Source organism: Pteronotus mesoamericanus, unplaced genomic scaffold (assembly GCF_021234165.1).
Source record: "Pteronotus mesoamericanus isolate MK-2021 breed Mesoamerican mustached bat unplaced genomic scaffold, CSHL_Meso_final scaffold_167, whole genome shotgun sequence".
Lineage (NCBI taxonomy): Eukaryota > Metazoa > Chordata > Mammalia > Chiroptera > Mormoopidae > Pteronotus > Pteronotus mesoamericanus.
In genome coordinates, this window is record NW_026555308.1 from 23,137,803 (window position 1) to 23,151,640 (window position 13,838).

Genomic DNA, 13,838 nt, shown 5'->3' on the forward strand with positions numbered 1-13,838 from the left:
CATCCTGTGCTGCATGTGCCCCGTGGGCAGGTTGAACACCCGTTAGGTGGAAGGAATGGCAAGGGTTTTTATCACACAGATTGCCTCTTTCTTTAGGGAGGTGAGGGGAATGTAGAGAGTCCATGTGACAGATTTATCTTATTGGTGCTTGACCAGAAAATTCTAGATTTATCAAGATTACATTTCTGGGGGAGGTTTGAAACTACAATTAAATTAGGTATTAAATCTAGGTATGATATGGCTTTTACACTGAGTGATGCTATTTTGGGCCCATGGTTTTCTGTTTAATAAGGTAAAAAGAATTTGAATGTCATTACCTACCCAGTCCCATCATTGCATAGAATAGATGCTAAAGGAGCCAGAAGCATGTCCCCTTTTCATGCTTTTTTGCTCCTCACTGCCTAGCTCCCCATTGCCCTTGACCCCACATGGCAGGCAGGCCAGCCTTCCCCTTTGAGGGTGAGGGGCGGGAATATTTTCTAAATAATATGTAGAAGATTGGACCCTCTCTGCAAGTAATGCCAACAGCTTTTCTTTAAATTCCAAGTAGTATCTCCTTTTATTATCTATGTATTACAGTCTCTGGGTGTATGGTTAATAGATCCAGTTTCTGTCCTCTTGCATTGTAAGAGTAGCAGAGGTCCTGGAAACCCTGTGGTAGTTATTCTGACTTGTAGACACTGAAAACTTACATAGCCTCCAGGGTCTCAGATTTCTGAGAGGGTCCTATGGCTCATCTCAGCGTGGAGGGTGGGACAGGTAGCCTAAGACTGGGTCCCTAAAATTACGTGATTCAATACAGATTATCCACCTTTCTTTTTCTGCTATTTTCAGTCCCAGGAACTAACCACTGAGAGGAGAGGTAGCCTCAGACATTTTGAGGCAGCCTCCGTGGAGGAAGAGAGCACACGCAGGGCAACCGGGAAGACGAATGTGTGGACAGGAGTGGCATTACACACGAGCCTCGGGCCGTGGCATAGAAAGTGGGACCTACCGCACCAGCGCGCCTGTAGTTCGGGAGGAAGGGGCGGGGCTCCAAAGGGGTGGGGGCGGGGGTTGTGGGCCTGGGTGTTGACTACAGGAGGCGGTTGGCTCTGCATCAGGGGCGGGGCCCGCTTCCGCTGCTCGCCGGAAGTGGCTTTCCGCCCCTGCCAGTGGGCCATGGAGTCGATGGCACTGTAACGTCTGAGGTGTAAGGATTGCGGGGCCAGCGGCTATGGAGGCCGTGCTAAATGAGCTGGTGTCTGCGGAGGACCTACTGGTGAGGCCTGGCCCCGAGGGAGGGAAAGGAAAGATTTGGGCGAGCGGGTCCTGAGAAGAATCAAATAGGGGCCAAACTCTTCCCATCACCAGCTTTGCCTAGGGAAGCCGAACTACTGCTCCCGGCAGCCTTTGCAGCGTCCGGCTCTTGCCGAGAGGTTCCACTTTACCCCAAAGGCTAGTGGGAATAGTAGTTTCCTGTGCCGCCACGCCTCAAACCCAAGGCCTGGAGTTTGGAGTGGAAACACTGACGGGTTCTGGGTGCGTGCAACAGTTTGGTCAGGGTCCTAAGCTGTTTTTGAGTGCTCCCTCAGTGGCGGGGGACTGTAGTGACCACCATAAAGTTTCATATATTACCCATTGTATCCGGCACGGTGCTAAGTGCATTGCAGGCGATATCTCAATCTTTGAGTTATAAGAGGTAGGCACTATTCTTGAATTACCGTTTTAGAAATAGGAAAAAGTCCAGACCCGGCAGGGTGGGGCGGGATGGGGGTACCAGTCTCTGAGGAGGGACTGCTTGGGCTGTTGAGCAGTTCTGAATGTTGTTGAACAGTATGTTTACTGTTAAGCCACTCGGGATCAGATGCTCTGGGAGCGGTGCCTGGAGCCGCCACCAGGTGGCATCTCCACTCGGTACCAACAGGGGGAGGGAGTGGAAGGAGCGGGGACTGTCCAGGGAGACATCATACCTTCAAGAATCAGAAGGCCAGGTCCCAGAGATGGAGATAGAACCTGTGGAGAGAGGTATGAAGACCCGCGAGGGAAATGTGGCAGAGACTGGGGAATATGTATTGTAACTGGGAAACGGACACCTAGGTCCTGATAGAGAATGGTTTACCCCCTTCATTTCTAAATGACTCCTCTCCTCTCCTATGGCAGAAGTTTGAAAAGAAATTTCAGTCTGAGAAGGCAGCAGGCTCGGTGTCCAAGAGCACGCAGTTTGAGTATGCCTGGTGCCTGGTGCGAAGCAAGTACAACGATGACATCCGTAAAGGCATTGTACTGCTGGAGGGTGAGGTGCTAGGCTACCCGACTCTCCCCTTCCCAACTGCAATCAGGGTCGGCCCTTCTCTACTGCCATTGGTCATTCCATCCCTCCATAGGGTCCCCTGTTGTACTATAGGGTCAACATGGGACCCTGTAGTTCAGTTACCTCAGTTATTTTACAGTAAATTTACTGTAACAAAGGACTGTATACATTAGCCCAGCTTTTCCCAGTGTACCTTGGGATGATTACCACCTCATCATTGTTTTGCCCAACAGGCAGACCATGTCAGTTTCCACAGGACTTTGGTGATCTGGTAGTCTAACCATGAAGAAAGTGACTTGTCTGAAGTCCCGCAGTTACTAATGGCTGAATTAGGGCTACAGGCTCCTGCTGTTTTGTGTGTCCCAGTTCTGTGTTCTTTGTCCCCACCCCCCACCCCCATCATGTTGCTTATTCAGCAGCTGTTGTTGAAACAACAAACCTTTTGTGAGGGTGGCGTGGGAGATGTGCAGAAGACAGTCCTAGAAAACCTGTGAGCGGATGATGCCTTTTTTATAGGAATCGTATTTCCTGTTGTTTTGGGTTATGGTACCATTTGTCAGAGGCCACAATATTTGACTTTAAATTTCTTTGAACTCTCTTTCTCTTGGCCAAGTAATTTTATATAAGCAAACAAGTCAGTGAACTAGTAAAGGATGCCTATTGTAAATCTTTAAAAATAAGAATCTTGCGTAAGCAAATAATCTCACTCTACATTTGTCTAATTTGCCAGTTCAGATTTATCAGGTTTCCTCTATAGCAGGGCACAGCTGTAGGAGAAGTGGTCTCTAAGAGTTGCCAGTCTAGTTGAGGAGACAGTCCAGACACTTGCAAAGATTAAACATCCACAAAACTACTTAGCAACAAATTCTAGTGCACAGAGTACAACTGAACACATAAGCCTCTGGGAAGTCACTGAATTAATAGGTAGGGTTATTCAGGAAAGGCTGATTTTTTTTTTTTAAGGGAATGGGGAATACAAACTTATTTTTAACACTTATTTGGGTAACTTGCAACTGTAGTTGAAACATAACAGATGTCAAAACTGAGCAGAGATGCCTCTCGGCTTTTCCAGTGCTTTGATTTCCTTTCAGTTCACTTGGATGAACCATAGTTGACTGTAGTATTAGTACCAAGGTGTTTGAGCAACCTGGATTCATGCTTCCCTGAGTTCTGACTAGGAAGCCCAGAACTGGAGGCTCTGAACAATGACTTTCTCCCAGAATTATGTGGGGATTCAGAGAGTGGAAGGGATCTCTGGAACACAAGTATTAGGAAAAGAGAAAAGTGGTTTTTACCCTTATTCTCTCCTCCCCAGAGCTACTGCCCAAAGGTAGCAAAGAGGAGCAGCGGGATTATGTCTTCTACCTGGCCGTGGGGAACTACCGGCTCAAGGTAAGGCGGAGAGCTCCTTTCCTACTCCATCCTACTTGGATGGGCCACAGCAGCTTCTCCGTGCTGTCCTCCAGGATAGAGCCTGAAGAGGGCAGTAGGCAGAGGGTGGTATTGGGTACAGAGGTTCAAGGTGATAGCAGATCAGGATGCTGAGGGAAGATGAGAGACAAGAGGATCAGGGTGCCTAGGGTGTGGGGTAAAGGTGACGTCAGGATTGGGGTGCAGCCCCAGAGCCTTGGGTTGTTATCTCCCCTAGCTTATCATCCCCACACAGTTGGGGTTGTGGACTCTACTCCATTGGGTGGGGCTAGGGTGAGGAAGGGGGTAGAGGTTGAGGGAGGAGCCCCCAGGGCAAGTGAAGGGAAGGCCCCTCTGATGGGCAGGAGGAATGCCGAAATACTGAGGGGTGTGTGTATGTGTGTAGGAATATGAAAAGGCCCTGAAGTACGTGCGAGGGCTGCTGCAGACAGAGCCCCAGAACAACCAGGCCAAGGAACTGGAACGGCTCATCGACAAGGCCATGAAGAAAGGTGAATGTCTTCCCCTCTGTTTCCCTCCACCCCTGTCTCCCTGGGCCCCATCATCCCCAGGTCCCTCTCAACTATTAATCCAGTCCTCTTCCTCACCCCCACCCCATGCCTGGGCCCTCTGGTCTCTCTGTAAGTGACTCCCCACTGCCAGCAGTTCCTTTTCAAACCCCCAGGAGCCCCTTTTGTCCAGCTCTTGGGAGTCCCTCACCCTGGGACTCCCAAGTGGAAAGGCACATCTGTTGAGGAGCTGTGGGCAGAAAGAGAGTAGCCAGGGTCCTGGTGGGCTGGAGATCGACTCCTGACAATCTTCCTTTCTTCTCTCCAGATGGACTGGTGGGCATGGCCATTGTTGGGGGCATGGCCCTGGGTGTGGCAGGACTGGCTGGACTCATCGGATTTGCTGTATCCAAGTCCAAATCCTGAACAAGACTGCATCTCTGCCTCTGCTGAGGGATACGTGGGAGCCCATGGAGGACACTCAGGGAGGGGCCTATCCATCCTCGCTGTCACTTCTCCTGCACCCCGTCACTGTCCTCTATGGCCTCGTCCTCCTCTCCCCTGAGACCTGTCCTCTCGCCTCAAATCATGTTCCTTTAGGATGACTGTAAATAAAATTGGGCTTTGACTTGGGAACTTCCGTGTCTGTGTTGAAGAAGGGGCAGGTTCCCTTGGTCCCAGAAGGTGGGGGTAACGCATGGTCCTTTCCTGCTCTGTGTTCTTCTGTTACCTCCACACTGGTATGGGGTTCTCTTTTGTCTGCAGAGCTGCCCAGATCCTGCACCCTTCTTGCCTTCCACCAAAGCCACATGGCCTTTGCACAGCCCTAGGATCCTGAGAGAAAGCAGCAACTAGAGGTGGGAAGGCAGAGCTGAAGGGACAGGCTGGGATTTATGTCTCCTGTCTCCTCTGACCCACTCAGCTGACTCTTAAGTATGTGGAGTTTTCCACACCATGAGGCCCCCCCACTCAGTTTCCTCCAAAACCTCCGCCCTTCCCCACCCTTTGTCTTCCTGCTTCCTCCCCTTCCTCCTCCCATAGCCTTCTTAGGAGAGGGGGTGCCGCTGGTGGGTGCTACTGGTGGGTGGAAGGAAACAGGCATTTGGCATGGAGTTGGCAGGAGTCTTGGAAGAGGTTAGGAACCCAGTACATGCCAGTTGTAGCCTCCAGGATGGAAGATGGGATCCCCACCCAGCCTGCTCTGCCCCACACCCGCCTTGTGCCAGGCTCAGCTTGGGCCTGTCTTGCTTCACTGCATACCTCTCATTCCACAGCCAAGCCAGCCCAGCTGGGGGATTGGGCAGGAGGCCCCTGAGAGGAGCACAGAGCAGCCAGACACACGAAGGAGGGGAATGGGGTTTCTGCTTCAGCTCAGAGCTGTACTGTGTGACTGCCTGGGTGCAGGATGAGCCCCTTGGAGACTCAGCCCCAGCCACACTTGCCAGAAGAGAACCAGGGCTGTCCTGTTTTGGCTTTGGAGCAGGAAACAAGACCGTCTATACCAGGACAGGAGCACGGCTTTGGCTAGGAGTAGCAACCCAGAGGTCTCTAATCCATTACAATTAATAGAGCCTGGTGACACTTCTGATAACAATGAGCCACTTAGATTAGCCACTGGATTACCTGGGCCTGAGATTTACCCCTCTGGGGGACCCTTGACCTCGAAATCAGGCTTGTTGCTGAGGGTCAAAGATCGACACACCGAAGGGGAAAGTTCAGGTTCATAAACTTGAAGTTTGGAAGAAAGCAACTCCTAGTGGATTCACAATGGGTCTGCTGCACGGAGACCCAGGATAGTCACCAAGTATTGAGTAATTCATAACGTGGGGAGCTTTGATCTCTGGTCACATTCTTAATATGTCCTCTGAGGTATGTAGTAATAGTTTTAGTTCACAGAAGCAGAAATGAACTCAGGGTTCAAACTTCATGCCTATGTCACTGCGGTAAATGATGGGGTTCAGTTTGAATCTAGGTTGGTTGGACTCCAGAGCCATCGGTTTCCCCCACAGACCCTGTTTCCCTCTTTAACGTTAATCTTCCTGGATGACTCCATGCTCCAACCCCTAGGTCTTGGAGTTTCCTGACTTGTTCTTACCAACACCTAGAGGTAGTGGCTCTGCTCCCTCGTTTCATTCCCATTGAAGGCTGCAGTGGAATATCCATGGATATTCTCTGCCTCTGTCTCTTTTTGTCCCTCTTATTCCATTCCCTGGCCCCCGATGAAAGCTGAGTCAGAGACACGCTTCCCCTTGGCTCCCAATGCCTCCCATGGGGGCCCCTCCTTGGCTGCATCCGTTAGTCACTCCCTGGTTAGTGCCCCCCCCCCCACCCCTGTGGGGCGGGGAACCCAGGGCAGCCCGGAGGCAGTGGACTTTTGGCCCGTTTCGTTTATTCCCTACATCTCATCAACATCTGCCGCGGGCTCTTGCCTCATTCCCCTGATTGACCTGCAGGGAAGCAGAAACCTAGAAAGAGGGAAGGAAGGCAGAAACCTGGAGAGAGACCTGAGGCCGAGGAAGAGGCCAGGGCTGCAGCTGGTCTTCCGCCCTTCTTCTCTCTCTTCCCACCTTAGCCAAAGCTCCTCAAGGTCCCCCAGGGCTCAGCCCTTCTCCCTCCGGGGCCCCTGGTGCCCCTCAGGGCCTGCATCCCACCATGTCAGTGGCTGTGGAGACCTTTGGCTTCTTCATGGCAGCCGCAGGGCTGCTGATGCTGGGGGTGACCCTGCCACACAGCTACTGGCGAGTGTCCACTGTGCACGGGAATGTCATCACCACCAACACCATCTTCGAGAACCTCTGGCACAGCTGCGCAACCGACTCCCTGGGAGTCTACAACTGCTGGGAGTTCCCGTCCATGCTGGCCCTCTCCGGTACAGGGTGGAGGGTGAAGGGGGCAGAGGGAGGTGGGAGGTTGGAGAAAGCTCCGGCAAGTGTGGGTGCTTTGGTCTGGACTTGGGTGCCATACAGACAAGGGAGGACTGATGGCCTGATCAAGCCCAGAGACTGGCCCCTGCAGCGTGGAGTGCTGGGGGTAGACCCCTGTGTGCAGCTACAGTGGTGACCTAGTCACACGTGGCCCCCTGCCCTCATGTGACACTCTCAGTGTTACAAGCGCAAGCACCAGGGTCAGACTGCCGGGTCCAGCACCTGCTGTGTCCTAGCTCTATGCCTAGGGCAGGTGATAAAATGAGCTTTATTTAACCCATCTGTAAAATTCATTCACAGAGTAGTCATGGGGACTTTATGAAATAAAAGGTGCAAAATGTTAACACCTATATGCACTCAAACAATTTTAGCATTTTAGTGTTGGATTGAGAGTGTTGCAGTTTGTGGGGTGAAGAGGAGGCTCCATCTTGGATTCTTGGAAGTTGAGACTATCTCAGTAGCCTCACCAGGCTTCTACTGGGACGCCACTGCCGTGGCGAATTCTAAAAGGCTGTTTTATAGAGTCTGAGTGTCTAATGTACACAGGTGAGGGGGTGTGCATGTGTTTTAGGGGCTCTCAGGGTGGTGTATTGTTTTCAGTTCTTGGTGAGCTGCAGCCTACAGCTCTTTTGGCCCAGGAAGATTCTCCCTGGCGGCTGTAGTGTCTTCCTGCTTCCTGCCCACCCTATGAGTAGCCCCCCATTATTCCCTAGGGGAGTCTTCCTTCTCTCAGCCCCTTCCAGAGACCAAGAGGGGGGCACCAGGAACCGTCTGCGGTGCCACTCTCTCGCCCTCACTGCGTCCTTACAGAGCCCTCTGGCTCTTCTAGGTCCCCTTGTGCAGGTGCTGGAGGTAGGGGAGGGAACAGAGGTCAAACTGGGTTTGAAGCAGGGCTCTACAAAATCCCCCAGGAACATCCAAGATGCTCTGAGCAGTTAGGGTGTACAGGTGGGTCTCTTGTGCCCGCACTATTCCCAGAATCTCCTGAGGCAGCTGCAGCGGCTTCATGCTTTTATCTCTCTCTCTAGGATTTACAAGGCAAGTGCCCCACCAAAACCCTATAAAAGCTGAGTAGAAACTGGGCCAGAAGCCTAGAATACTGGGTGGCCAGAAAGGACATGGGAGGTAGCCAGCTCAGCAACCCTGGCCATCCCCACCTCACTTACCCCCACTTGGAACGGTGGCACTTGGCCTGAGGGAGGACCATGAGTGCGCAGGAAAGATGAAAGGGCAAGAGCAGGCTCGGAGGAAGGGAAGAGTGTGGCTGCCCAGTGTTGAGGGGCGTCTTGGTTCCAGGTGTGGTGCTGGATACTTCACACACACCATTTTAAGGCTGTTTACAATAGTTCTGCTGTTGGGTGCATTAGCAATTTCATTTTATAGAACCCGGAAAAATGCAGGGATAAGCGTTAACCTGCCCTGAATCACACAGGTGGTAGAGGAGTTGGAATCTTGCCTCACGTTTCTGAGTCCAGAGCGGGCTAACTTTCAAGGCCAGTGCTGGCCCTGAGAGGGGTCCTGACTGTCATTTAGCCACCTTCCAGCTGTGCACCCCCGGCCTCCAGCCATTCGGCCGTGCTCTCCCAGGTGGAGACCATGAGATGGATGGGTGGAGATAAGAAATGGGGTAGGGAAAGAGGGCGGGAACTCCAGAGGGAATGGCTGGGAGTGAGAAAGTGCTCCCAGAGAACTTTGTCCCTCCTCCCTACCCCCCAGCTCCAAGCCACTAAACATCCTCTTGGCAGGGACCCAGCCTTCCCCCTCCAGCATTGATGGCACTGCCCCGCCTGGGAAAGGGGTGCAAGGTCCTTTGGGTGCTTGGCAGCTATCAAAGTCAGAGAAGAGGGAAGGGGGCCAGGAAGGGAGGCAGCCATTTCCTTCAGCTTTGAGAAAGGGGGAAACTGAGGCACTGAAAGAGTATGAACAAGACTGACTTGGATTGGTCCTGGGCCCAGGTATCCCACCTCCCAGATCAGAAAGTGCCCTGGACCCAGTGACCTATAGGCCACTGCTGCCCCCTACCGTTCACTGCAGGAAGCTCAGGTCTGGATGTCTGGCACAGTACTAGGCACTAGGTAGGACCTGGAGAGGGGCAGATGTGGAGAAAGGGCTGGGGGTGCCCAGGTGCAGCTTCTGTAATACACAGCAGAGCTTAGTGGTGATCTAACAGAGCAGTGGTTCTCAACTAGGCAATTTTGCTCCCAAGTGTCATTTGACAGTCAACACATTTTGATTGTCCTGCCTGGGGAGACTACTGACATCTAGTGGTGGAGCCTAAGAACGCTGCTAAACATCCCACAATGCACAGGTTGGTGCCCCAGAACAAAGCATTATCCAGCCTGTCAGGAGTGCAGAGGAGAAACCCTATAACAGGTACAGGCTAAGTGCACCAGTGTAGGTGACAGGGAAGGAGGGGCTGAGACTCCTTGGGACTGAGGTGAGCTCCTGAATAGGAGGGTGTGTGACCCCTCAGCCTCTAGGCTGGATTGGGCCCAAAGGGGAAGAAAAGGATTTGAGGACTTCCAAGGACTGAGGCCTGAGCAGGGGCTGTAAGGGCCTGGCTGTCATCGAGGGGAGAGATGGAGGGGTAAGGGTCTGGCTCAGGGACCCATGGCTGCAACCCACCTCCCCAGGATACATCCAGGCCTGCCGGGCACTCATGATCACCGCCATCCTCCTGGGCTTCCTGGGCCTCTTCTTGGGCATGGTGGGGCTGCGCTGCACAAACATTGGGGGCATCGTGCTCTCCAGGAAGGCCAAGCTGGCGGCCACTGCAGGGGCCCTGCACATACTGGCTGGTAATTGAGGGAAGGTGATGGGTGAGCCCTGCGCTGTGGTGGGGGGTTGGGAGTGGCCCTAGGCAACAGACCCCATGCTTCTCTGTCTTCTCCAGCTCCCGCTCCTAATGTTTGCCTCACCTTCCCCTTTGCATTGACACCTGCCCTCCCAGGCTAAGTTCTTCCTCCTCTCCCTGCTCACTCCAGCTTCCCCCATACTCACCGGATGCCTTGGCTATGAATCGGTCCATTAGCAGTGTTTCTTGAGCCCCCACAGGAGCCAGGCAATAGGCAAGGCATGGGAGGGATTCCAAAGGTGAAAGGGACGGTCTGCCCTCCTGAGCTTTCAGCCTGGCTGGGAAGATCAGAATCAGGGTATGTGTACACACACACACACACACACACACACGCACACATGCAGTACGTATGGGAACATTTCTGTACAACTGACCATCCCTTTTCAGTTTATAAAACATACCTACACATGTCACTTCATAAGCCTGTGAGGTAGGGAGAGTCTCACCCTGCTCTCCAGATGTGGAAAAAGGCTCAGAAAGGTCAGGTGACTTACTGGAAGACAAGCCCACAGTGAGTAGCAAGGCAGGCCTATAGTCCAGGGACCTCGCCAGCTTTAGGCCTTCATTTCATTGAGTGGGAAAGGTGTGTCACGGGTTCTGAGGGCTTTGAGAGGCCAAAGGACAGGGATGTCAGAACAGACAGAGCTGGTAGGAGAAGACTGCTTAGGGCAGCTGGGCTTTCCAGGATGGATGGGGCACAGTTCAAGTGAGGAAACTAAATGATCAAGGCACTAGAGGCCAGGGACAAACAAGGCAGGCCAGGGATAGAGAGGGGACAAGGGCTGGCTGAGGGGCAGAGTATGGGAGACAAGATGAGAAAGGTGGACTGCGGTTGTTGGGTCCTCGGTTCTGGCTAGATAGAGAAGTTTACAGCTGACCCTAGGAAACAGAAGAGTCATGAACTGGGAAGGGAAAAGAAAGGGAAGGAATGAAATGTGCTCTGGAATTGATGCCCCACATCCTACTGTCGGGGCTGCTCCTGCCTGGCCCTCCCCCTAGTTCCCTAGGGGCCTAGGGCTCCAGTGCAGTTCTCTCCATACTCCAGGTTGCTGCGGGATGGTGGCCATCACTTGGTATGCCTCCAACATCACCCGGGACTTCTTTGACCCCTTATATCCAGGAACCAAGTGAGTTTGGGAGCCTCACCCTTGGGGGCAGTGGGTGGAACTCGGCCACGTCCCTGAGCTAGCACCGCCCTGCGTTGTTTTGTCCCCAGGTATGAGCTGGGCCCTGCACTCTACCTGGGCTGGAGTGCCTCCCTGTTGGCCATCCTGGGCGGTGTCTGTCTCTGCTCCAACTGCTGCAGGGCCTCGGACCAGGACCCCGCAGCCAGGTAAGGGAGGGGGAGGGGCGCAGGACGTGGGTAAGGGGAAGCAGCGAGGGCTGCACCTCCTTCTGACAGGCCCCTCTCTCACCAGCGCCCGGCTCTCCTACAAGGCCTCCGCAGTGCGGCCCGCTGCCGTTGCTACCCACCTGCCCTCCGCAGCCTCGGATGGAGAAGGCAACAACAGCTTTGGCAAATACGGGAAAAACGCTTACGTATAGAAGCCCTGGCCTGTAGGCTCTATTCCCTTCCCACTGTCCCCAGCGGAAAGGGGTCCCTCGAACCCAGGGCAGCAGACACAGGCCCTTGCTTGGTGTTACCACCTCGGGGACAAGCCATACCCGGGGCTCCACCTAGGGCCTGGAAGCCACACCCAGCGCAGGCCCCGCCTCTTCAGTCGGAGCTGCTTCCCGGCCAGGCTTCCCTGCTCGCGCCAAGAGCCCATCTCCTGAGGACTCACTTAGGACTCCTGAGGCTGGACCTGAACCCTCTTTATCTTCTGAGTCTGGGGTGTGGGTGGGTAGGCGGGCAGGGGCGTCCCCGAGCGTTTGCATTCTGTATAAATACATGCATAAATAAATTTGTATTGTGAACTGTTCAGGGGCTGAGAGTGTCATGGAGCAGCTGGCTAAGCACGAGGTGACTTGGGGAGGCACCCAGAGTCATCTCAGTTCTTGGACACCAGACTGTCACCTGCCCCGGTCCATCACCTTTGGACTGTCTTATCCAGCAAAACAGAGGCAGGGTTGCCAGTGATTTCAAGAGCGTGGCACTCTTATAATTACTGATAAGGGTCATCAAGGATCACACTGGGAAGACCAAGCACGAGGAAACTGGCCAGCTTGAGATAAGTCACTTGTTTTACTTTCGACCTTTCTTCGTAGCTGTGCAAGGATACGGGTGGCCTAGAGCAGTTTCTTTACTTGGGCCTGAGAGTGGGTAGCAGAAATTGGCCAGCCCTTTGAAATTCTGTCAACCCAAGAGTCTGGTACAGGTAGATTTTTCTGGGGAAGGTTGAATAACTTCCAGAAAAGGCGCTGAAGACCTGTTCACAGAGGCCTGCCTATTAGTGGCATGCATATGATATGGTGTCCAGCTCAGACACAGCACTGGGTCATGGACAGGATGGGCACAGGGGACTGAGCAGACCTGGTACCCACTTAAGACTGAAAAACGAGGCCACGAGAAAGAAGCCGGGAGTCTAGTGGAAGGAGGTGATATGCTGGTACCTTCCCATGCAGCACTGACTAGAGTAACCAGTCCCTTGGGGGTGGCCTCGGTTCTGACCTCCGCCCCTTCCCCTTTCCCTTTCATCCCATCCGCTCCTGGGATGTAAAGACACTCACATCTGCACTCTAACTGGGCCCTCTCTTTGGAGCTTCGGATGTATAAGCGCCCACTGTGTCTTTTCACAGGATGGGCAAACTCGTTACCGTCCCCCACACCCACAGTCCCTGTCATTCCTGTTACCATCATCCCCGATCTCTTAGTCAGCAGCCTGACAACTTCAGTCATCTCTCTTCACTTCCCCTCCACCACTCTCTCCCCTCAGCTGCCAAATCCTCAGTTCTCCCTCCAGTTTTCACATCCTACTTCTCTCCTTTCACTGCCTGATGCTGGGTCAGGCCTTCATCTTTCATTGCCCAGAGTCATCACAGGATTTCCCTAACTGAGCTTCTTATCCGTATTTCTCTACTGGAGCATCACTTATTGTCCTGCCCTGGCAGTTCCCCGGTGGCTCAGGAAGAAAAAACAGAAAGACAAGGCCTTGACACACTGCCCGGCCCTAGCCCATTTTTCTAGCCCCACGTTTTCCTCTTCCTCTGCACAGCCGTGCTCTCCCAGCAAGCGGGACTGCTCCACCGGCCTGGGACACACATTTGCATCAGGGCTTCCGTCTGGCCTCCACCCAGAAACACTGGTGTGTTTTGAGCTGTTCCCTTACATGAGCTTCCACCGCCAATAAGTCCACAAAATTCTGTATATCCTACACCCTTCATACTCTGGTTTTGGACAGTTTGTGAATGTCCCACGGCCAAGACATTTCCCCTGGCTAAGTCCAAAGCCTGTACGGAAGGGACTGCATAGAGCACAGACACTGGGAAGTGTGCATTGCGGGGACCCTTAGTGTAACAATCTACTGTGGCAAATACCAAGCCACCTGACTTTCTTTGTTAGCAAACCAATAGTATGTTTCTATGGCGTAACAGACAAATCTTACACCAAATGGAACCGGTAAGACATGTATCCCAAAAAGGGTCTTAAAATTCTGAAAGGCTCTGAAAGCACAAGGATGCCTGTGTACCCCACAATGAAGGACAGAAGCCAATTACAACTCCTTATACTGCCACTCAGGCACCTCCAACCCAAATTCTCCCTCTGCTCCACCCACAACTTCTACCTCCTTTCCCAAACTTCATCCTGCCTCTTCTCCTCTTTTCAGGAAAACGAGCCTTAGCCAGGTCTCATATTTGAGCAGTTAAATATGTGATTTAATATGATCACCAGATTATTAATTTGTCCA

At 52.9% G+C, this 13,838-nt stretch overlaps 2 protein-coding genes across 2 annotated transcripts; both read left to right on the forward strand.

Moving 5' to 3' along the window:
- Nucleotides 1-1,102: 1,102 nt before the first annotated feature.
- On the forward strand, nt 1,103-4,842 carry FIS1 (fission, mitochondrial 1). The gene is made up of 5 exons (XM_054589281.1): nt 1,103-1,261; nt 2,143-2,275; nt 3,609-3,685; nt 4,110-4,215; nt 4,541-4,842. Exons 1-5 carry the CDS (start codon nt 1,217-1,219, stop codon nt 4,636-4,638), a joined length of 459 nt encoding a protein of 152 aa, XP_054445256.1. The 5' UTR covers nt 1,103-1,216; the 3' UTR covers nt 4,639-4,842.
- Nucleotides 4,843-6,832: 1,990 nt separating this feature from the next.
- Nucleotides 6,833-11,723, forward strand: CLDN15 (claudin 15). The gene is made up of 5 exons (XM_054589282.1): nt 6,833-7,081; nt 9,770-9,934; nt 11,036-11,117; nt 11,207-11,323; nt 11,409-11,723. The coding sequence occupies exons 1-5, from the start codon at nt 6,865-6,867 to the stop codon at nt 11,533-11,535; spliced, it is 708 nt and encodes a 235-aa protein (XP_054445257.1). The 5' UTR covers nt 6,833-6,864; the 3' UTR covers nt 11,536-11,723.
- The last annotated feature ends 2,115 nt before the right edge of the window (nt 11,724-13,838 follow it).